General features: G+C 50.1%; 1 protein-coding gene across 4 annotated transcripts; it reads left to right on the forward strand.

Annotated features, from left to right (window-relative positions):
- Nucleotides 1-2,686: 2,686 nt before the first annotated feature.
- SLC25A19 (solute carrier family 25 member 19) lies at nt 2,687-21,801 on the forward strand. Of its 4 annotated transcripts, none has more exons than XM_037993518.2 (8): nt 2,687-2,785; nt 3,681-3,754; nt 5,473-5,642; nt 5,816-5,971; nt 8,985-9,155; nt 16,117-16,300; nt 16,941-17,071; nt 21,145-21,801. In XM_037993518.2, the coding sequence occupies exons 3-8, from the start codon at nt 5,511-5,513 to the stop codon at nt 21,331-21,333; spliced, it is 963 nt and encodes a 320-aa protein (XP_037849446.1). In that variant the 5' UTR covers nt 2,687-2,785; nt 3,681-3,754; nt 5,473-5,510; the 3' UTR covers nt 21,334-21,801. The 4 variants fall into 4 exon arrangements, with proteins under 4 accessions (XP_037849446.1, XP_037849449.1, XP_037849448.1 ...); XM_037993519.2 differs by lacking the exon at nt 2,687-2,785 and adding an exon at nt 3,185-3,248; XM_037993521.2 differs by lacking the exon at nt 8,985-9,155.
- Nucleotides 21,802-22,141: the final 340 nt, after the last annotated feature.

The following is a 22,141-nucleotide window of genomic DNA, read 5'->3' on the forward strand; positions in this document are numbered from 1 at the left end:
ATGTGGAAACAAATCCATAGGGATGCCATCAGCAAAATCCAGACTAGGGAAAATGCCACAGCATAAACCACTTAATTTCTTTCTTTTTAAAAATGTATTATTTAGTTTTTGTAGAGATGGAGTCTTGCTACATTGCCCAGGCTGGAGCACAGTGGCTATTCACAGGCACCATTATTGCGCACTATAGCTTTGAACTTCTGGGCTCAAGGGATCCTCCTGCCTCAGTCTCCCTAATAGTGGGGTTACAGGTGTGCACCCCAAGCCTGACTCTATCTAGTTTCTTAAAAAACAAATATCATAAAATAAAACAGAGAGAAAGAAAGGAAAATGAAAGGAAATGAAAGAAAATAAATTTCAAGTAAAAAAAAAAGTAAACTTGAGAAAAACGATAGATTTTTAAAAGGACTTCCAGTTGCAATGTTCAGTTGAGATCTCAAATTTTTTTTTTCTTGGAGATGGAGTCTCACTCTGTTTGCCCAGGCTGGAATGCAGTGGCACAATCTCGGCTCACTGTAACCTCTCCCTCCCCGGTTCAAGTGATCCTCCTGCCTCAGCCTCCCAAGTAGCTGGAATTACAAGCGCCTACCACCACGCCTGGCTAATTTTTGTATTTTTAGTAGAGACGCGGTTTCACCATGTTGGTCAGGCTGGTCTTGAACTCCTGACCTCAAGTGATCCACCTACCTCAGCCTCTTAGTGCTAGTGCTGGGATTATAGGTCTGAGCCACTGCACCCAACCAAGATCTCAATTCAGACAAACATTTTTGTTTGTTTGTTTTCTGAGCTCTGTCACTTAGAAAAGCAAACTTGTTTTAAGAAGGACATTGGCTGGGCGCGGTGGCTCACACCTGTAATCCCAGCACTTTGGGAGGCCGAGGCGGGCAGATCATGAGGTCAGGAGATCGAGACCACGGTGAAACCCTGTCTCTACTAAAAATACAAAAAATTAGCAGGGCGCGGTGGCGGGCGCCTGTAGTCCCAGCTACTCGGGAGGCTAAGGCAGGAGAATGGCGTGAACCCGGGAGGCAGAGCTTACCGTGAGCCGAGATCGTGCCACTGCACTCCAGCCTGGGAGACTGAGACTCTGTCTCAAAAAAAAAAAGAAGGACATTTTGGCCAGGTGTGGTGGCTCACGCTTGTAATCCCAGAACTTTGGTAGGCCGAGGCGGGTGGATCACTTGAGGTCAGTAGTTCGAAACTAGCCTGGCCAACATGGTGAAACCCCATCTCTACTAAAACTACAAAAATTAGCTGGGTGTGGTGGTGCACGCCTGTAGTCCCAGTTACTCAGGAGGCTGAAGCAGGAGAATCACTTGAACCCGGGAGGTGGAGGTTGCGGTGAGTTGAGATCGTGCCACTGCACTCCAGCCTGGGTGGCAGAATGAGACTCTTGCCTCAAAAAAAAAAAAAAAAAAAAAGTTTGAGACCAGACTGACCAACATGGCGAAACCCCGTCTCTACTAAAAATACAAAACATTAGCTGGGCATAGTGGTGCCCGCGTGTAATCCCAGCTACTCAGGAGGCTGAGGCAGGAGAATCGTGTGAACCCTAGAGGCAAAGTGAGCTGAGATAGCGCCATTGCACTCAGCCTGGGTGACAAGAGCAAAACTCTGTCTCAAAAAAAAAAAGAAAAAAAAAGAAAAAAAAAGAAGGACTTTTTTTTCATTTAGATGAGTGTAAACAGTAATTCATATTTGATATTAAGAAAGTATTTTTTTGGGGTCGAAGTGACAGTTTTGTGTGTGTATGAAACATAATGTATACGTATTAAAAAGGGAATGCTTGTCCTCTAAAGACATATACTGAAATATTTACTGGTGAGGACACATGGTGTCTGGTATTTACTTCAAAATAAGGCTGGGCAGCGAGTGCGAGGTAGGTGCAGAAACACAGGAAACAGACTGCCCCGTGGGTCGTGTAACTGCTGAGGTCGGATAGCGACTCTACGCGGCTTCATCAGGTATATCTTGAAATTTTCTGTATATCTTGAAATTTTCTACAATAAAAATGTCTTAAAATTGTGCGTCAAAATAACACGAATATAAAAAAATGCAATTTAAAAGTCAGGAGGCAATCCTGTCGTGCAAAACCGTGACGCTAGCTGTGTGAGGGCGGCAGGATGAATCATTTCCTCCTTCGTTTCTACATTTTCTGTCTACATACTTTTAATATTTCTCTTATAATGAGAAATACCAAAACTCGGGGTGAGACGGGGAGACACTAGTGTTTTTGCCCTCTCTGTCCCCGAGGAGACTGTTCTCATCTATTCTCTCCCCCACGTCCTCCAGGTTTTTGCTAGGCTTCCTGCCATCTTTACCAAGTTGAGATTATCCGTGTTCTGTCATTAACAGAGTTTAAGGAAAGCGCGTCAAATTCACCGCGCCCTAACCTTGGACCCCGCCTGCAGGCTGACTTTCGAGCCACACGCCAGAGCACGGAGCGACCCCTAAGGTCGCAGCCCGGCTTCGCAAGCCGCCTCCTTCTAACGCGTCCGTCGCCCTCGCGCGCCCGCGAGCAGCCGGACTACATCTCCCAGGAGGCTGTGCGCCGTCCAGCGGACCTGCCCTTGGTCGCAAAGGACTACATTACCCAGTGATACCTTGCGGGAGGCGGTTGCCAGACCTCAAGCGCAAAACCATTGGTCCAGGGTCTGGCGGGGAGCTGCGCGGTGATTGGCCCAGGAGACCGCCACTTTCGTCCGAGCTCAGTAGAGTTTTGCGGTTAAGACTGCGCGAGGTACTACAGAGCAGAGCGCGCGTAGCCGGGCCGCACCCGCCGAGCCGTGTGAGTAACCTCTACCTCCGTCCTTCTCGCCGTCCTCTCGGGGACCTGCACCCTTGCTCCGCAGGGCGGTAGGGAGGGAGCACACGCACCCGGGCGCTTACGAGGGGGCGGGGACTGTGTACACACGTGTCACACCTGACCCGAGAAGCATCTCCAGGGACACCGGCTGCAGAGCCCCGCGCACGCCCTTGAGCACCTGAGCTCCAGGGCGTCCCGTCGGACTTGGGGAGAAAAAACAAACCCCGAGGCACACGTGGACACCTAAGTACCCACGCGGGGACCTCTGCAGAGCTGCTCAGCTGAACCCTTGGGCACATGGGCACCCGAACATCGGGAAGAGCCTGCTATGCTCCGGTCTCCTCTTGACACCGATCCAGGACACCTGCCACTCGGGCTTGCTCCTCCTTCCTGCCCAGATGGGCGGGAAACTGACACTGCTCTGTGTGACCTGAGCGGTCCCTGGGTAACCCCTGGAGAGGTTTTGCCTCTCAGTCGCTTGCCACATGTTTAAACTTCCTCATGGGCGCTTGGGGAGGAGTTCCAGGGTGGGTGAGAGGAGACAAGGAATTGATGTCTGGGGTGGAGGCTGTCATCCTGTAGGCAGTATCCCCCCTCCTCCCCCACCCCCACCCCCGCTAATACAAGTATTCAAGAACTAAGGTAATTTTGAGGTCTAGTTTTAGGGATTTTTTTTTTTCCATAACAAATTCAAACAATATAGAGTTACATCGACAGGTCTACCTTCCTTCTTCCCTTCCCAGCCCTTCTCCCAGTGATCAATTACCTGTTGATGTGTGTGTGGTTACAGACTTCTTTTTATGCTTTGTACAACTCTACAGAGCGCATATAGGTATTACTGTTTTTTTGTTTTTGTTTTCTGTTTTTACAAAAAAAGGAAAAGAGTACATCTCCTGGAAAGGATGCTTTTTAGCCGAGCTCTGGTGGATGAGAGGAGCTAGCCTTGAAAAAGTGAGTAGGGGCTGAGATGGGGCTGCATTTCAGACGTAGGGAACTGGAGGAGTACAGGCAAGGCAGTAGATAGGAGCGCTCGCCGAGTTTTCCAGGAACTGGGCAGAAGCAGTCAGACCACTCTGTTTAAGTGAGGGAAGGGGAAGAATGGTCCAGAGGGAGGCTGAAGAGGTCAGTAGGTGTGAGGGGAGCCCAGGAGCATCATTTTCTTTCTTTCTTTCTTTCTTTTTTTATTTTTTTTGAGACGGAGTCTCGCTCTGCGGCCCAGGCTGGAGGTGCAGTGGTGCGATCTTGGCTCACTACAAGCCCATGTTAGGCAGGATGGTCTCGATCTCCTGACCTCATGATCTGCCCGCTTTGGCCTCCCAAAGTGCTGGGATTACAGGCCTGAGCCACGCGCTCGGTACTTCTTTGTTTTGTTTTGGTTTTTTGTTTCTGAGACAGAGTCTCACTCTGTCGCCCAGGCTGGAGTGCAATGGCGCCATTTCAGCTCACTGCAACCTCCGCCTCCCAGGCTCACATGATTCTCCCTCCTCAGCTTCCCCAGTAACTGGGATTGCAGGCACCCGCCACCACACCCAGCTAATTTTGTATTTTTAGTAGAGACAGGGTTTCACCATATTGGCCAGGCTGGTCTTGAACTCCTGACCTCAGCTGATCTGCCTGCTTTGGCCTCCGAACGTGCTGGGATTATAGGCATGAGCCACCGCGCCTGGCCAGAAGCATCATTTGCTAGCATAGCATGGCCCCACTGTGCCGGGGAGGCCTGAGGTGTGTGCAGAAGGGGAAAGGGAAAGGTTAAGGGGCTCAGGGCCTCAGGGCTCTTCCTTTGGACAGTGGGGGATTGTTAAAGAATCCCAATCCCTGTTCTAAGCCCTACATGTCCTTCAGTCCCTCAGCATTACACTTGAGTGGGCTCACTCAGTGAGCAGGAGTTTGCTATAAATTTGCCAGATGTCTTGGAAAGCCAGTTGCTCTCTGGGACCAACAGTTGCCTATCAAGCCTGTTCATTCAATTCTCAAATATTGTTAAGCACTTACCATGATGAGTTCTATTCCAGGAACTGGAAATTTACGAGTGAACAAATGAGACCAAGGCCATGTTTCCATGGGCTTACATTCTAGTCAGGGAGAGAGACAAGAAACAAATGTACTGTATAAATAACCCATGGTGCACTGAGCACTGTGGCTCATGCATGTAATCTCAACAATTCAGGAGGCTGAGGCAGGAGAATCACTTGAGGCCAGGAGTTCGAGACCAGCCAGGGCAACATATTGAGACCTTATCTCTACAAAAATAAAAAAACTTAGCCAGGCCTGCACCTGTAAGTCCCAGCTAATTGGGAGGCTGAGGCAAGAGAATCACTTGAGCCCGGGAGTTCAAGGCTGCAGTGAGTTATGGCACCACTGCATTCCAACCTGGGCGACAGAGTGAGACCCTGTCTCTAAAAAAGTAAACGAATATGCCATAGTAATAAGTACTGTAAAGAACAATAAAACAAATGCTATTTTATTTTATTTTTAAATTTTTGTATTTTTTGTAGAGTTGAGGTTTTGCAGTGTTGCCCAGGCTGGTCTTGAACTCCTGAGCTCTTGAACTCCTGGAGTTCCTGACTTGAACTCCAGTCTAGTCAGGGAGGGCTGCTCTCAGGAGGTGGTATTTGAGCAGAGACCATAAGAAACTTGCCTGGTGTTTATTCCGTATCTCTTGCATTTAGCTTGATACTGATGGACATTGTGTGGGCCAGAGGCAGGGATGGTTGGCTATGACCCCAAACCAGATGGCAGGAATAACACCAAGCTCCAGGTGGCAGTGGCTGGGTCTGTGTCTGGACTTGTCACTCGGGCGCTGATCAGTCCCTTCGACGTCATCAAGATCCGTTTCCAGGTACTGTTCCCCTTTTTCCATGCAATGGACTGGAGGACAAGTTTAGTCTTTCTTGCAAAAGCAGTTCCTAAAACTTGGAATTCTATCCAGATGAAGGGCTTGCCTTTTCTGAAAGTTCCCCTTCACATTCCAGCCCACCCCGCTGTCCTGACCTTTTTTATTTTGATTCCCAGCTTCAGCATGAGCGCCTGTCTCGAAGAGACCCCAACGCAAAGTACCATGGCATCTTCCAGGCGTCTAGGCAGATTCTGCAGGAGGAGGGGCTGACAGCTTTCTGGAAAGGACACATCCCAGCTCAGATTCTCTCCATAGGCTATGGAGCTGTCCAAGTAGGTGGCAGGGGACCTGGTCAGGCCTCTGGGGTCACGTTGCTCAATGGAGGAGCAGAGGGAGGGTGAGGCAAGCAGGAATGCGGCGTAGGGCAGGACGGGAGAGGCAGGCCCCACGCTTCCCACCTGCCTCACCCAGGAGCCTTCCTGACCAGCTGTACTGTAGGCATTCCCCTCCCCTATGTCCCCGCATCTATCCTGTGTAACTTAGATGCTGCATCTTGGAGACTGATTTGATGTCATGCCTTCTGTGGGGCTTGGCGAAGGACAGCACTAATGCATTTCAATTTTTGAAATACCACCTTCACATATGTGGTTCATCTGAACTTCACCACGCCATCATGAGGAGGGCAGGGTAGGTGTCATGTGGATCTCAGGGAGGTGAAGTCAGCGGTCTGAGGCCACACAGCCTGCACATGGCAGGGCTAGGGTTAGAGCTCACGCTTCGTTCAGTGGAGCACCAGTATAGTCATAGTGCACAGCGTGTGATTTTATGCAGTAGACATGGTAAGAACCAGCCCTGTACAGTGCAAACCATGGGCCAGGCCCCTGTTGGAAGCACTTCACATACAGTCACAGCAGTCCTTAAGGTAGGGGCTGTTGTCCCTCCCATGTCACACATGAGAAGACTGAGGTGGACAGAGCTTACATAATTAACCCAACCAAAGTCACTAGCCAGAAAATGGCAGAGCCACGACCCCCACCTAGGCAGCTAGTGCCAGAGATGTCCCTGCCTACTCCTCCTGTGACATCACAGTGACCGCCCAAGTCAGGTGTTTACTGGCTGGGCATGTCCTGCGATCCTGTCTCTGCACTTGTCTGCAAACAGATATTGCAGCATGACAAATAAATACAGCAACAGGATAGTCTCAAGAAGCCAGGTCTGGGCCGGACTCGGTGACTCATACCTGTAATCCCAGCACCTGAGCCCGGGAGGTGAGGTAGAGGTTGCAGTGAACCACGATCATGCCACTGCACTTTAGCCTGGGCGACACAGCCAGACCCCGTCTCAAAAAAAAGAAAAGAAGCCAGGTCATCTTCAGTTGGCTGAAGGAAGATCTGAGCATAGCCCTGGTATAGTGGCTCACACCTGTAATCCCATCACTTTGGGAGGCTGAGGTGGGAGGATGGCTTGAGCTCAGGAGTTTGAGACCAGCCTGGGCAACATAGCGAGACCTCCTCTCTACTAAAATAAAAAAAAAAATTAGCCAGGTATGGTGGTACACACCTCTAGCCCCAGTTATTCCAGATGCAGGAGAATAATTTGAGCTAGAGAAGTCAAGGCTGCTGTGAACTATGATCGAGCTGCTGCACTTCAGCCTGGGCAACTGAACGTGACCTTGTCTCAAAAAGCAAAACAGGGCCAAGCTCAGTGGCTCATGTGTGTAATCCCAGCACTTTGGGAGCCCAAGGCAGGCAGATCGCTTGAACTCAGGAGTTTGAGACCAGCCTTGGCAACATAGTGGAACCCTGGTTCTACAAAAAATCCTAAAATTAGCTGGACATGGTGGCATGCACCTGTAGTCCCAGCTACTTGAGGGGCCGATGTGGGAGGATCACTGGAGTCCAGGAGGTGGAGGCTGCAGCAAGCCGTGTTTGTGCCACTGTACTCCAGCCTGGGTGACAGAGCGACACTCTCGTCTCTAAAAAACAAAAACAAAAAAAGAAAACAAAGATCTGAATGTAAGGGGGCCACCCTGTTGAACATGCTCCCGAAAGAATGTGCCCCAGAAAAGAATGATTCTCGAACAGTGCCGCCGCCAGCTGCACGGAAGGGAGCCCTGCAGGAATCAGAGCATGGCCGTCTTTCCCAGTCCTCAGAAAACTAAGTTAGCCAGTGACATTTTCTGATATACATTTTTCTCATGTATCTTTTATTTATTTATTTTTTCTTGAGACGGAGTCTCACTCTGTCTCCCAGGATGGAGTGCAGTGGCGCGATCTTGGCTCACTGGAACCTCCGCCTCCCAGGTTCAAGCGATTCTTCTGCCTCAGCCTCCCAAGTAGCTGGGGTTACAGGCACATGCCACCACACCTGGCTAATTTTTGTATTTTTAGTAGAGACGGGGTTCCACCATATTGGCCAGTCTGGTCTCCAACTCCTGACCTCATGATCTGACCGCCTCAGCCTCCCAAAATGCTGGGATTACAGACGTGAGCCACTACACCCAGTCTTTTCTTTGAGACCGAGTCTTGCTCTGTCGCCCTGGCTGGAGTGCAGTGGCATGATCTCGGCTCAGTGCAACCTCTGCCTCCCGGGTTCAAGTGATTCTCCTGCCTCAGTCCCCCGAGTACCTGGGACTACAGGCGCCCGCCACCATGCCCAGCTAATTTTTGTATTTCTATTAGAGACAGGGTTTCACTATGTTAACCAGGCTGGCCTCGAACTTCTGTCCTCGTGATCCGCCTGCCTCGGCCTCCCAAAGTGCTGGGATTACAGGCGTGAGCCACTGCCCCTGGCCCCCATATATCTTCTTAAACCTTTGAGTGTCTGACTCTACTCAAGTATCAAATGGCATCTGAGTTTTACATAGAATTTTATATTTATCATATGCTGTCACTGCTCAAGAAGAACATTTCAGGCCGGGCGTGGTGGCTCAAACCTGTAATCCCAGCACTTTGGGAGGCCGAGACGGGTGGATCACAAGGTCAGGAGATCGAGACCATCCTGGCTAACCCGGTGAAACCCCGTCTCTACTAAAAAATACAAAAAACTAGCCGGGCGCGGTGGCGAGCGCCTGTAGTCCCAGCTACTCGGGAAGCTGAGGCAGGAGAATGGCGTAAACCCGGGAGGCGGAGCTTGCAGTGAGCTGAGATCCGGCCACTGCACTCCAGCCTGGACGACAGAGCGAGACTCCGCCTCAAAAAAAAAAAAAAAAAAAGAACATTTCCTGACCTTTTCCTCCTCCCTCCACCTGGGCCCCAACCAGGTCACAGGTGATGTGTTTGGGGAGTATTTGGTCCTCGCCCTCATCCTTTGGGCTGTCAGTGACTTCTTCACTTACTCTTCCAGTTCTTGTCGTTTGAAATGCTGACGGAGCTGGTCCACAGAGGCAGTGTGTACAACGCCCGGGAATTCTCAGTGCACTTTGTGTGTGGTGGCCTGGCTGCCTGTACGGCCACCCTCACTGTGCACCCCGTGGATGTTCTGCGCACCCGCTTTGCAGCTCAGGGTGAGCCCAAGGTGAGTGACCAGGGGCCAGATGAGGTAGCCCAAATAAGGAAGGTGTTGTCACAAGGGTTGCATTCTTTATTTTTTATTTATTTGTTTTTGTTTTGTTTTGTGCTCACTGCAAGCTCCACCTCCCGAGTTCAAGCGATTCTCCTGCCTCAGCCTCCTGAGTAGCTGGGACTACAGGCACCCGCAACCACGCCTGGCTAATTTTTTTGTATTTTTAGTAGATACGGGGTTTCACTGTGTTAGCCAGGATGGTCTTGATCTCCTGACCTCGTGATCTGCCTGCCTTGGCCTCCCAGAGTGCTGGGATTACAGGCGTGAGCCACCGCACCTGGCCTAGAATTTATTTATTTATTTATTTACTTAGAGACGGAGTCTCGCTCTGTTGCCAGGCTGGAGTGAAGTGGTACGATCTCGGCTCACTGCAACCTCCAACTCCCTGGTTCAAGCGATTCTCCTGCCTCAGCCTCCCGAGTAGCTGGGATTACAGGCACATGCCACCATGCCCAGCTAATTTTTGTATTTTTAGTAGAGATGGGGTTTCACCATGTTGGCCAGGATGGTCTCAATCTCCTGACCTCATGATCCGCTCGCCTCGGCCTCCCAAAGTGCTGGGATTACAGGCATGAGCCACTGCTCCCAACTTATTTTTTTCTTTTATTTGATAAGCGTGTGTTTTTAAATATATATAATATACATTTATATATGTGTGTGTGTATGTATATACACATATATATAATTTTCATTTTCATTTTTATTTATTTTATTTATTTTTATTTTTTTTCTTGAGACGGAGTCTCGCTCTGTTGCCAGGCTGAGGTGCAGTGGTGCGATCTCGGCTCACTGCAGCCTCCACCTTCCAGGTTCAAGCAATTTTCCTGCTTCAGCCTCCTGAGTAGCTGGGATTACAGGCATCTGCCATCATGCCCGGCTAATTTTTGTATTTTTTAGTAGAGACGAGGTTTCACCATGTTGGCCAGGCTGGTCTCGAATTCCTGGCCTCAAGCGATCCACCCGCCTCAGCCTCCCAAAGTGCCAGGATTACAGGCGTGAGCCGCCGCACCCGGCCTATATATATATTTTTTGAGACAACATCTTGTTTTATTGCCCAGGCTGCAGTGTAGTGGCACGATCACTGCTCACTGCAGCCCCGACCTCCTGGGATCAAGTGATCTTTCTGCCTCAGCCTCCCCAGTAGCTGAGACTACACCTGGCTAAGTTTTGTATTTTTTTAAGAGATGGGGTTCCGTCATGTTGCCCAGGCTGGTCTCGAACTCTTTTTTTTTTTTTTGAGACGGAGTCTCGCTCTGTCGCCCAGGCTGGAGTGCAGTGGCTGGATCTCAGCTCACTGCAAGTTCTGCCTCCCGGGTTCACGCCATTCTCCTGCCTCAGCCTCCGAGTAGCTGGGACTACAGGCACCCGCCACCTCGCCCAGCTAATTTTTTGTATTTTTAGTAGAGACGGGGTTTCACCGTGTTAGCCAGGTTGGTCTCAATCTCCCGACCTCGTGATCCACCTGCCTCAGCCTCCCAAAGTGCTGGGATTACAGGCGTGAGCCACCGCGCCCGGCCTTTTTTTTTTTTTTTTTTTTGAGACGGAGTCTCGCTCTGTCGCCCAGGCTGGAGTGCAGTGGCGCGATCTCAGCTCACTGCAAGCTCCGCCTCCCGGGTTCACGCCATTCTCCTGCCTCAGCCTCCCAAGAAGCTGGGCTGACAGGTGCCCGCCACCATGCCCGGCTAATTTTTTGTATTTTTTAGTAGAGACGGGGTTTCACCGTATTCGCCAAGATGGTCTCGATCTCCTGACCTCCTGATCTGCCCACCTCGGTCTCCCAAAGTGCTAGGATTACAGGTGTGAGCCACCACGCCCGGTCTAGTCTCGAACTCTTGAGCTCAAGCCATCTGCCAGCCTCGGCCTCCCAAAATGCTGGGATTACAGGCATGAGCCACCGCACTCCACAGAGGTTGAGTTCTTGTCCTTGCAGAAAGCAAAGCTGGGAGAGATTTGGGTTTTCAGTTTGTCTGGCAGTTTGTAAAACCCATGACTGTGGGCAGCATGGTGCAGGGTGCTCTATGTCCCTCCCTCAAAGGAGCTCACAGCCTCCCTGAGAGACAGAACCTACCGGTATGAAACAGAACAAATAAATACCCAGCAGTGGGCTGGATCAAGGACTGCATCTGGGAAAGTGGGACTGGAGAACTTATTGCTGGATTATTATGAGAGCGTCTTTGTTTTTTTGTTTGTTTGTTTGGTTGGTTTTTTGAGACAGTCTCACTTTGTTGCGCAGGCTGGAGTGCAGTGGCGCAGCTCACCATAACCTCTGCCTCCCGGCTTCAAGCGATTCTCCTGTCTCAGCCTCCTGAGTAGGTGGGATTATAGGCACGTGCCACCATGTCTGGCTAATTTTTATATTTTTTTATAGAGACAGGGTTTCACTGTGTTGGCCAGGCTGGTCTTGAACTTTTGACCTCAGGTGATCCCCGGCCTCGGTCTCCCAAAATGCTAGGATTCCAGGCGTGAGCCGCCGCACCCGGCCAATTCCAAGTGTCTTTGGTTTCCACAAAGAATGGGGTGGTAGAAATAGGATAGACTCGAGGAAGAATTTACTGAGTGAAAACAAGGGATTAAATCCTGAAATAGACCTCCCCACTGTATTGTTTCCTAGACATATTTAAGAATAGCATCATATGTGTGTGTGTCTGTGTGTTCTCAACCAAGAAAGAATCATTTTATTGTTATTATTTGTATATATATTTTGAGACAGGGTCTTGATCTTTCACCCAGGCGGGAGTACAATGGCTGCAATAGCTTGCTGCAGCTTTGAACTCCTGGGCTCAAGCAATCTTCCTGCCTCAACCTCTCAAGTAGCTAAGACCACAGATGTGTGCCACTACACCTGACTAATTTTTTATGTTTTTATTTTTTGTAGGGACAGGGTCTCATTATGTTGCTCAGTTGTTCAGGCTCAGGCTGGTCTTGAACTCCTGGTTGTTTTTGTTTATTTGTTTCTGAGATGGAGTCTCGCTCTGTCACCCAGGCTGGAGTGCAATGGCACAATCTCAGCTCACTGCAACCGCCTCCCAGATTCAAGCAATTCTCATGCCTCAGGCTTCCAAGCAGCTGGGACTACAGGTCTGCCACCCTGCCCGGCTAATTTTTTTTTTTTTTTTTTTTTTTGAGACAAAGTTTTACTCTGTCACCCAGGCTGGAGTGCAGTGGCATGATCTTGACTCACTGCAACCTCTGCCCCCCGGTTTCACGTGATTCTCCTGCCTCAGCCTCCTGAGTAGCTGGGATTATAGGTGCCTGCCACCGCGCCCGGCTAATTTTTGTATTTTTAGCAGAGACGGGGTTTTGCCTTGTTGACCAGGCTGGTCTTGAACTCCTGACCTTGTGATCCACCCGCCTCTGTCTCCCAAAGTGCTGAGATTACAGGTGTGAGCCACCATGCCTGGCCATGCCTGGCTAATTTTTATATTTTTAGTAGAGACAGGTTTTTGCCATGTTGGCCAGGCTGGTCTGGAACTTCTGGCCTCAAGAGATCTGCCCGCCTAAACCTCCCAAAATGCTGGCATTACAGGCATGAGTCACCACGCCTGGTCTTTTTTTCTTTATTTTTAGTACAGAGTCTCACTCTGTCATCCAGGCTGAAGTATAGGGGTATAATTACAGCTCCTGGGGTCAAGCAATCCTCCCACCTCAGCCTCCCAAGTAGCTGGGACCATAGGTGCTCAGTGCCACACCTGGCTAATTTTTGTATTTTTTGTAGAGATGGGGTTTCACCATGTTGCACAGGCTGTTCTCGAACCCCTAGGCTCAAGCGATCCTCCTGCCTTGGCCTCCCAAAGTGCTGCAGTTATAGGGCTGAGCTGCCACAGGTGGCTGAGAAACAATAATTTTTCCACTGTCTCAACTCTGTTTAGGATACTGTTAGTGGAAAGGAAGGATACTTTGTTTAAGAGTTTGATCTGGGCAACATGGCTCTCTACAAGATACAAAAAAATTAGCCAGGCATGGTGGAATGCACCTGTAGTCCCAGCTGCTTGGGAGACTGAGTTGGGAGGATTGCTTGAGCCTGGGGAGTGAGCCATGATTGCACCATTGCACTCCAGCCCGGGCCACAAAGTGAGATATCCTGTCTCAAAAAAAAAAAAAATAGAATTTGATCTGGACCAGTGCAGAATAATTGTGGATTCAGTTCTGCCAGTTCTTTGTATTGGTTGGCGTGCAGGTCCTGGGTGGGGAGGCCCTTTTGTTTAGGAGACAGCCTCATGACTTTTTTTGGTTGAGAAGGGCAAAGTCCCCTGGGAACAATCCGAAGGAAAAGGATTGGGGCAGGATGGCGGCCGTGGAAGTTGAAATCCACTAAGGAGTATGTCACAACTCACCTGCCAAAAAAAAGAAAAAGAAAACAATTGTAGGCCAGGCGCAGTGGTTCACACCTGTAATCCCAGAACTTTGGGAGGGCGAGGCGGGTGGATCACTTGAGGTCAGGAGTTCGAGACCAGCCTTGCCAACATGGTGAAACCCCGTCTCTACTAAAAATACAAAAATTAGCTGAGCGTGGTAACACGCCTGTAATCCCAGCTACTCAGGAGGCTGAGGCAGGAGAATTGCTTGAACCCAGGAGGTGGAGGTGTGGCGAGCTGAGATCATACCACTGCACTCTAGCCTGGGCGACAGAGCAAAACTCCATGTAAAAGAAAAAAAGAAAACAATTGGGGCATAAGAGGTCAATTGCTCTGTATGATAACTCAGTAGAAAACTGGAAGTTTGGGATGACAGTCGTTGCAGGGAAATGGGATGAGGGACCCTAGGAACTGAAAGCAGAAATGGAGGGGAAGGTGTTTACACAGAGAGAGCACAGACCAACCTCCGCAGCGTGGTAGCCCCAGAGCTGAGGCAGAGATGGCTCCTGTCAGTCCAGCTTTCCTGTTCTGGGTCTACCATAATCCTCCTGTATTTCTTTCCAACCTTCAGTAAAAGTCTGTGAGGAGGAAGAAGTGAAGAAAATATTAAGAAAAGAGAATGAGCTAATAGCTATTATCTTAGCTATTTGGGAGGCTGAGGCAGGAGGATGGCTGGAGCCCATGAGTTCAAGGCTGCAGTGTGCCATGACTGTGCCTGTGAATGGCCATTGCACTATAGCCTGAATGATGTAGTGAGACCCCATCTCTTTATTATTTAAAAATTTAAAAAAAAAATTTTTTTTTGGCCAGGGCGCGGTGGCTCATGCCTGTAATCCCAGCACTTTGGGAGGCTGAGGCGGGCGGATCACAAGGTCAGGAGATGGAGACAATCCTGGCTAACACGGTGAAACCCCATCTCTACTAAAAATACAAAAAACTAGCTGGGCATGGTGGTGGGCACCTGTAGTCCCAGCTACTCGGGAGGCTGAGGCAGGAGAATGGCGTGAACCTGGGAAGTGGAGCTTGCAGTGAGCTGAGATCATGCCACTGGACTCCAGCCTAGGTGACAGAGCGAAACTCCGTCTCAAAAAAATAATAATAACAAATAAATAATTTTTTTTAGGCCAGGTACGGTGGCTCACATCTGTAATCTCAACACTTTGGGAGGCTGAGGCAGGCAGATCACCTAAGGTCAAGAATTTGAAACCAGCCTGGCCAACATGATGAAACCCCCGTCTCTACTAAAAATACAAAAATTAGTTGGGCGTGGTGTCAGGTGCCTATAATCACAGCTACTGGGGGAGGGGGGCTGAGGCATGACAATCGCTTGAACCTGGGAGGTGGGGGCTGCAATGAGGCAAGATTGTGCCACTACACTCCAGCCTAGGCAACACAGCAAGACTCCATCTCAAAAAAAAAGATAATAGCATATTACCTCTAGCTTAAACTATGGACATGTTGGATTTTAGATTCTAGAATGATCAGAGAATATCTGGTCATGAAAGTGAGGGGAAGAGACCTGGTTAAAACCTACAAGACCCTCCACCTGCTTTAGACTAGTCACAACCATATTGTAAACTGACCTTGCGTGATAAAAAATTTTACAACATATAAAGTGTATCAAGGTTACAAAGACAGTTCTTCATGAATTATAATTTTTAAAAATACCAGCTGCTCCCTGATTCCGATCCCCAGAGGTGACTACTTTTAATACTTACAGTTGTTTCTTTGATTATTTCCTTCCATAATTCTAAGTAACATGCTTGGCCAGGTGCAGTGGCTCATGCCTGTAATCCCAGCACTTTGGGAGGCCAAGGAGGAAGGATCATTTGAGGTCAGGAGTTCGAGACCAGTTTAAGCAACATAGCAAGACCTCCTCTCTACTTTATTTTTATTTATTTATTTTTGTTTTTGAGATAGAGTCTCCGCCTTTCACCCAGGTTGGAGTGCCATGGTACAATCTCAGCACACTGCAACCTCTGCCTCACAGGTTTAAGCAATTCTTGTGCCTCAGCCTCCCAAGAAGCTGGGATTACAGGCATGAGCCACCACACCTGGCTAATGTTTGTATTTTTAGCAGAGATGGGCTTTCACCATGTTGGCCAGGCTGGTCTCAAACTCCTGGCCTCAAGTGATCTGCCTGCCTCTGCCTCCCCCAAAGTGCTGGTATTATAGGCGTGAGCCACTGCGCCCGGCCGCACCATCCTGTTTTAACAGCTGCACTATGTTCTTGTGAGCTGGTGTCCCGTAATTCATGTAACCATCACCCACAGATGGACATCGCATCTTTAGCTCTTCCCCAGAACACTGCAGTGACTCTTGGACACATACCTTTGTGCACACCTGTGGATAGAACAGTGGTATACATGTGTAGAAGGGGAAGTTTCTGGAAAATGCCACTCTTTGAATCTCTGTCCAGCGTTTTCCTTGACTGTCTTCCTGGCAGGAGTTTCGCTCCTGGTAACTGGGTTTTTAGGCGAGGGGACAGAGCTATGATGGGCTGTTCCAGGGCTAAAATCACCTCACTGAGATCATTCAAAGTGCGTGTGTGTGTCCAGGTCTATAATACGCTGCGCCACGCCGTGGGGACCATGTATAGGAGCGAGGGCCCGCGGGTTTTCTACAAAGGGTTGGCCCCCACCTTGATCGCCATCTTCCCCTACGCCGGGCTGCAGTTCTCCTGCTACAGCTCCTTGAAGCACCTGTACAAGTGGGCCATGCCAGCCGAAGGAAAGAAAAATGGTGAGGCAGCCCTCACGCGAGAGGGAACCCTCCCACCCTAGCCGCCAGAATGCCCTCTTCCAAATCACGAGGGAGCTAAAGTTCTGTCCAAATCGAAGACTGTGGGTCTCTGTACCCGGCTCTGTAATGTGGCAAACAAAGCAACTGCAGCTGCTTGGAGAGAACTTGATTCCTCCCAGCTCATGCCACACCCATCACTGGCATTACTGACATTTACTTCCCGTGATTGGTCATGGTTTTCATTTTTGTCAGAAATCCAATTGCAAATTACTTGTTTTTTGGTTGAGGTTCTTCCATTGCTTTTTCCAGGCAGGGGGAGCGGGAGGTGTGGGCAGGGAGAGGCTGGAGAGAGGTGGGGCATCCTGGTCCCTCTCCAGCCCTAAACTGAGTCATGCTGCAGAGCCTGAGGCCCACGTTGCCTCCAGCTGAGGGACTACGGCCTCCAGCCCTTCCAGCCCGGATCACTCCGCCAGAAGTGGCTATGTCTGGCTTTTTGGAATGGGAGGACCAGTGGAGTCAGATAGAAGTGCGCTTGTGGGGTTTGGTTTGTGGTGGAGGATTAGCCCTGCTGCCTTTTAAGTTGTCGCCCATAGACTGCGTTTGTCTCATCCGTTCTCCCAATCCCACTTCTCTGGTTCAGAGAACCTCCAAAACCTGCTTTGTGGCAGTGGAGCTGGTGTCATCAGCAAGACCCTGACATATCCGCTGGACCTCTTCAAGAAGCGGCTACAGGTTGGAGGGTTCGAGCACGCCAGAGCTGCCTTTGGCCAGGTGAGCCATTCATTCCCGGGCAGACAGCTCTGACCCTTGCCATCACTGGGCACATGAGGGAACCAGTAGTCACCTGCTACCCATTGGGCAACATTACCCCTGACCATGGCCCCTTCACCTCCAGTCTATCCCTGGAGATCCCCAAGCATGTGGGAAAGCTGCATGCGAGCCCTGGGTCCTCAGCACTGTGGAAGGATCTGGGCCAAGGACATATAGTGTCTGCTCTTTTTTATTTTCTTTAAAATAGAGGCAGGGTCTCACTCTGTTTCCCCAGCTGGTGTTGAACACTCCTGACTCCCCCTCCCAGTGTGCTGGAATTACAGGTGTGAGCCACCGCACCTAGCCCAGTTTCTGCTCTTAAAACATGTCCTGGCCGGGCGCGGTGGCTCACGCCTGTAATCCCAGCACTTTGGGAGGCCAAAGCGGGCAGATCACGAGGTCAGGAGAGTGAGACCATCCTGGCTAACACGGTGAAAGCCCATCTCTACTAAAAAAACATAAAAACAAAAAAATTAAATGAGCATGGTGGCGGGCACCTGTAGTCCCAGCTACTCAGGATGCTGAGTCAGGAGAATGGTGTGAACCTAGGAGGCGGAGCTTGTAGTGAGCTGAGATCACGCCACTGCACTCCAGCCTGGGCAACAGAGCAAGACTCCATCTCAAAAAAAAAACATATCCAGAGGCTAGGTGTGGTCGTGGTGTCTCACACCTGTACTCCCAGCATTTTGGGAGGCCAAGGCTAGTGGATCACCTGACGTCAGGAGTTCGAGACCAGCCTGATCAACATGGTAAATCGCCGTTTCTACTAAAAATATAAAAATTAGCTGGGCATGGTGGTGGGCGCCTGTAGTCCCAGCTACTCGGGAGAGTGAAATAGGAGAATCGCTTGAACCTGGGAGGCAGATGTTACAGTGAGCCGCGATCACACCACTGCACTCCAGCCTGGGTGACAGAGACTACGTCTCAAAAAAAACAAAAAAAACAAAACATGTCCAGTACAGTGTGGACGTAGAATACATTCACATAGGGAAGGTCCCCAAATATTAAAGAACACAGAAAAGGGGTTTTGCTGTAGCTGTTCTGGAATGGGGTGAATTTGAGGAACTAAGTTATATATATGTATTTTTTTGTTTTTGCTTTTTGTTTTTGTTTTGAAATGGAGTTTTGCTCTTGTTGCCCAGCCTGGACTGCAATGGCGTGATCTTGGCTCACTGCAACCTCCGCCTCCTGGGTTCAAGCAATTCTCCTGCCTCAGCCTCCCAAGTAGCTGGGATTACAAGTGCTTGCCACCACACCCAGCTAATTTTTTGTATTTTTAGTGGAGACAGGGTTTCACCATGTTAGCCAGACTGGTCTCGAACTCCTGACCTCAGGTGATCCACCTGCCTCAGCCTCCCAAAGTGCTGGGATTACAGGCATGAGCCACTGTGCCCAGCCATATATTTTTTGAGACGGAGTCTCACTCTTTTGTCCAAGCTGGAGTGCAGTGGCGTGATCTCGGCTCACTGCAGCCTCCGCCTCCCTGGTTCAAGCGATTCTCCTGCCTTAGCCTCTGAGTAGCTGGGATTACAGGCGCCTGCCACCATGTCCTAATTTTTGTATTTTTAGTAGAGACAGGGTTTCACCATGTGAGATGGGGTTTCACCACATTGGCCAAGGTGGTCTCGAACTCCTGACCTCAGTTGATCCGTCTGCCTCAACCTCCCAAAGTGCTGGGATTACGGGCATGAGCCGCCGCACCCAGGCCAAAGTTGTTTTTTTTTTTTTTTTTGAGACAGAGTCTCGCTCTGTCGCCCAGGCTGGAGTGCAGTGGCCGGATCTCAGCTCACTGCAAGCTCCGCTTTCCGGGTTTACGCCATTCTCCTGCCTCAGCCTCCCGAGTAGCTGGGACTACAGGCGCCCGCCACCTCGCCCAGCTAGTTTTTTGTATTTTTTAGTAGAGACAGGGTTTCACCGTGTTAGCCAGGATGGTCTTGATCTCCTGACCTCGTGATCCACCCGTCTCAGCCTCCGAAAGTGCTGGGATTACAGGCTTGAGCCACCGCGCCCGGCCCGAAGTTGTATTTTATGCGCGCTAGGAGAGTTGGCCATTCAGAGAAGCCCCATGCTAGGTCATGTTGTAGTCTTAGTAGTCACTCCTCAGTTGCTCAGATTTTTACATACTCCCTTTCTTTTGGTCATCAATGGGTAGGGTTGGGGGTAGAGTAAGGATGGGCAGTTCCAGGGCTCTCCCCTGTGTATCCTGGAACCTGAGATGTGGAGGCATGAAAAAATATGCCTGACAATGTCAGAGGAGAGGGATGGCATGGAATGGGAGGCAAGGTAGGGAGAGAGCATTCCTTCCTTGGGGGAAGAGAAAGAGTTGGGTTTGTAGTTATAATGCATTTTCTTTGTAGGAAACTTTAGAGAATTTAGATAGACAAAAACAAAGACCAAGCCAGCTGCAGTCGATCACACCTGTGATCCCAACACTTTGGGAGGCCAAAATGGGAAGATCACTTGAGGCCAGGAGTCTGAAACCAGCCTGGTCAATATAGCAAGACCCCGTCTCTACAAAATAAAAATTTAAAAATTAGCCAGGCATGGTGGTGTGTGCCTGTAGTTCCAGCTACTGGACAGTCTGAGGCAGGAGAATTGCTTGAGCCCAGGAGTTCGAGGCTGCAGTGAGCTATAATCACACCACTGCACACCATCTTGGGCGACAGAGTGAGACTCTGTCTCAAAAAAAAAAAAAAAAAAGACCAAAATCCCTTGTAATTTCACTACCACAGATAACCACATAGAAACGTTCAATGTAGTTTTATTTCTTTTCATAAATACAGTGTACATTTTAACAAAAATGGGGATACACTGTATACAAGGTTTGTAACCTCCCTTTTCCACTTACCAACTTGTCCTAAAGAGAGAGTTTGTTTTCTTTTCTTTCTTTTTTTTTTTAATGGGACATCACTCTGTTGCCTAGGCTGGTCTCGAACTCCTGGGCTCAAGTGATCCTCCCATCTCAGCCTCCCAAGTAGCTGGAACTGCAGGCATGCACCACTGCACCCAGCATGAAGGGACAGTTTGAATTTGGACAGGGAGTGATGGTGGGAGCCCAGGATGGCAGAGGGAGGCCTTGCTGCTAACGAAGACTAGTGTAATCCAGTCTGGCCAGAGGTGGGAAGGGCATGTGGGAGGACAGTGGAGGTCAGATCAGGGAGGGAAATCAAGGCGAAATGGTGCAGTGCCTTGAATGGCAGATCTTGGGGTTTGAACTTGATTTCTCATGATGTTGTCACTATGAGTTACTGCAGCTTTTGGAGGGAAGCCAGGCCTGAGGAGGGCTGTGCCTGGGGACGAAAGTCTGGCAGCAGTGCATGAGGTCAGCTGGAGAGGGTGAGCTGGAGGCAGGGAGGCCTGGCTGAGAGCTACTGAGGGCCAGGTTCAGATCTGCTGCCCAAGGGGGATCAGGTGGGATGAGGTGAAGGGTCAGAGACACCTCTGGGAAGAGGTTCCGGAGCCATTGCTGGATCCTTTGGAGCCACAGGCAGCCGTTCTTCCTGGGCAGGAAGGAGCTCTGTCCAGCTGCTGATTTCTAGGCCTGTCATCTATTCAGTCTTAACCTAATTGCAGTACAAAGAATGAGATTAATTTATTTGCTATTTTGAGCTGGGCATGGTTGCCCACAACTGTAATCCCAGCACATTAGGAGGCTGAAGCAGGTGGATCACCTGAGGTCAGGAGTTCAAGACGAGCCTGGCCAACATGTCGAAACTGCATTTCTACTAAAAATACAAAAAATTAGCCGGGGGTGGTGGTGTGTGTCTGTAATCCCAGCTACTCAGGAGGCTGAGGCAGGAGAATCGCTTGAACCTGGGAGGTGGAGGCTGCAATGAGCCAAGATTGTGCCACTGCATTCCAACCTGGGCAACAGAGAGAAATTCTGCCTCAATGAAAAAATAAAATAAAAATATTTGCTCTTTTGCATTCATTCCTTTGTCCAGCAAGTACTTCTTAAGAGCTGTGATGTGCCAGGGGCTGTGTTGATGGGAGCAGAGTGGACATCCGTATTTTCATCCCTTTCCTCTCCCCAGGTGCGCAGATACAAGGGCCTCGTGGACTGTGCCAAGCAGGTGCTGCAAAAGGAAGGTGCCCTGGGCTTCTTCAAGGGCCTGTCCCCCAGCTTGCTGAAGGCTGCCCTCTCCACAGGCTTCATGTTCTTCTGGTATGAATTCTTCTGTAATGTCTTCCACTGCATGAACAGGACAGCCAGCCAGCGCTGAGCGCAGGAAGGACCCCAGGTCTTTCCTGGAGGCAGCCTCCTGAAGGAAGATTCAGTCTCCACTGAGAGGTGCTGTCTGGCCCTTCCCTGCGGGCCAGCTGCCCCCAGCAGGGTGGCAGTCTTGAACCCACCCAGCTGGGACACCACCAGAAGGTCCAGGGCTCTCCCCATGAGAGGATCAGAGGGAACGCAGGACGTGGTCTACAGTGAACCAACGACACAGCGAGAAGGAGCAGGAAGTTGCTGTTTCTCCTCTGACCCCAGCCCACACTCCAAAGGAAAGAGATACCGTCCTACACCTGTCAGCCCCGTCTGCCCGGAGAACAGAACGCTCCTGGTCTGGATGGGGCTGCTGCTTGAGTGCAGAGGGCTGCAGTAGGCCCTTTGCAGGAGTCAGGTCCCCACACTCGGCCTGTTTTTCCCAACCTATTTAACAGACATTAAAGCTAAACGCACATTCCTTATCTTACTCCATCTCCCCTGGCACATCTGCCTACTCACAAAGTATGACGGAAAGGACTCCTGCCTTCCTCAAATCCCATGTTCTCCATAGCTGCAGCCCTTGGCAGCTCTGCTTCTAGTGCTGGGGGAAACTCTAGGCTGAGCCATTCACTTCCTGGGCCCCATGCCCAGATTTTCGTGTCTGCAGACACACACCACCCAGGCCGTCCTCTCCCAGCACCGGGCTGGTCATGGCCGTGGGGCTCCATGGAAAGCAGTTCCCAGCGCCCGTGCAGGAAGTGGAGGGGCCATGCTGTGGGCAGGCATGGGTGAAGGTGCAGCCTCTCCCCAATCTACCTCACTCGCTC

This window comes from Chlorocebus sabaeus, chromosome 16, assembly GCF_047675955.1.
Source record: "Chlorocebus sabaeus isolate Y175 chromosome 16, mChlSab1.0.hap1, whole genome shotgun sequence".
Taxonomy (NCBI): Eukaryota; Metazoa; Chordata; class Mammalia; order Primates; family Cercopithecidae; genus Chlorocebus; species Chlorocebus sabaeus.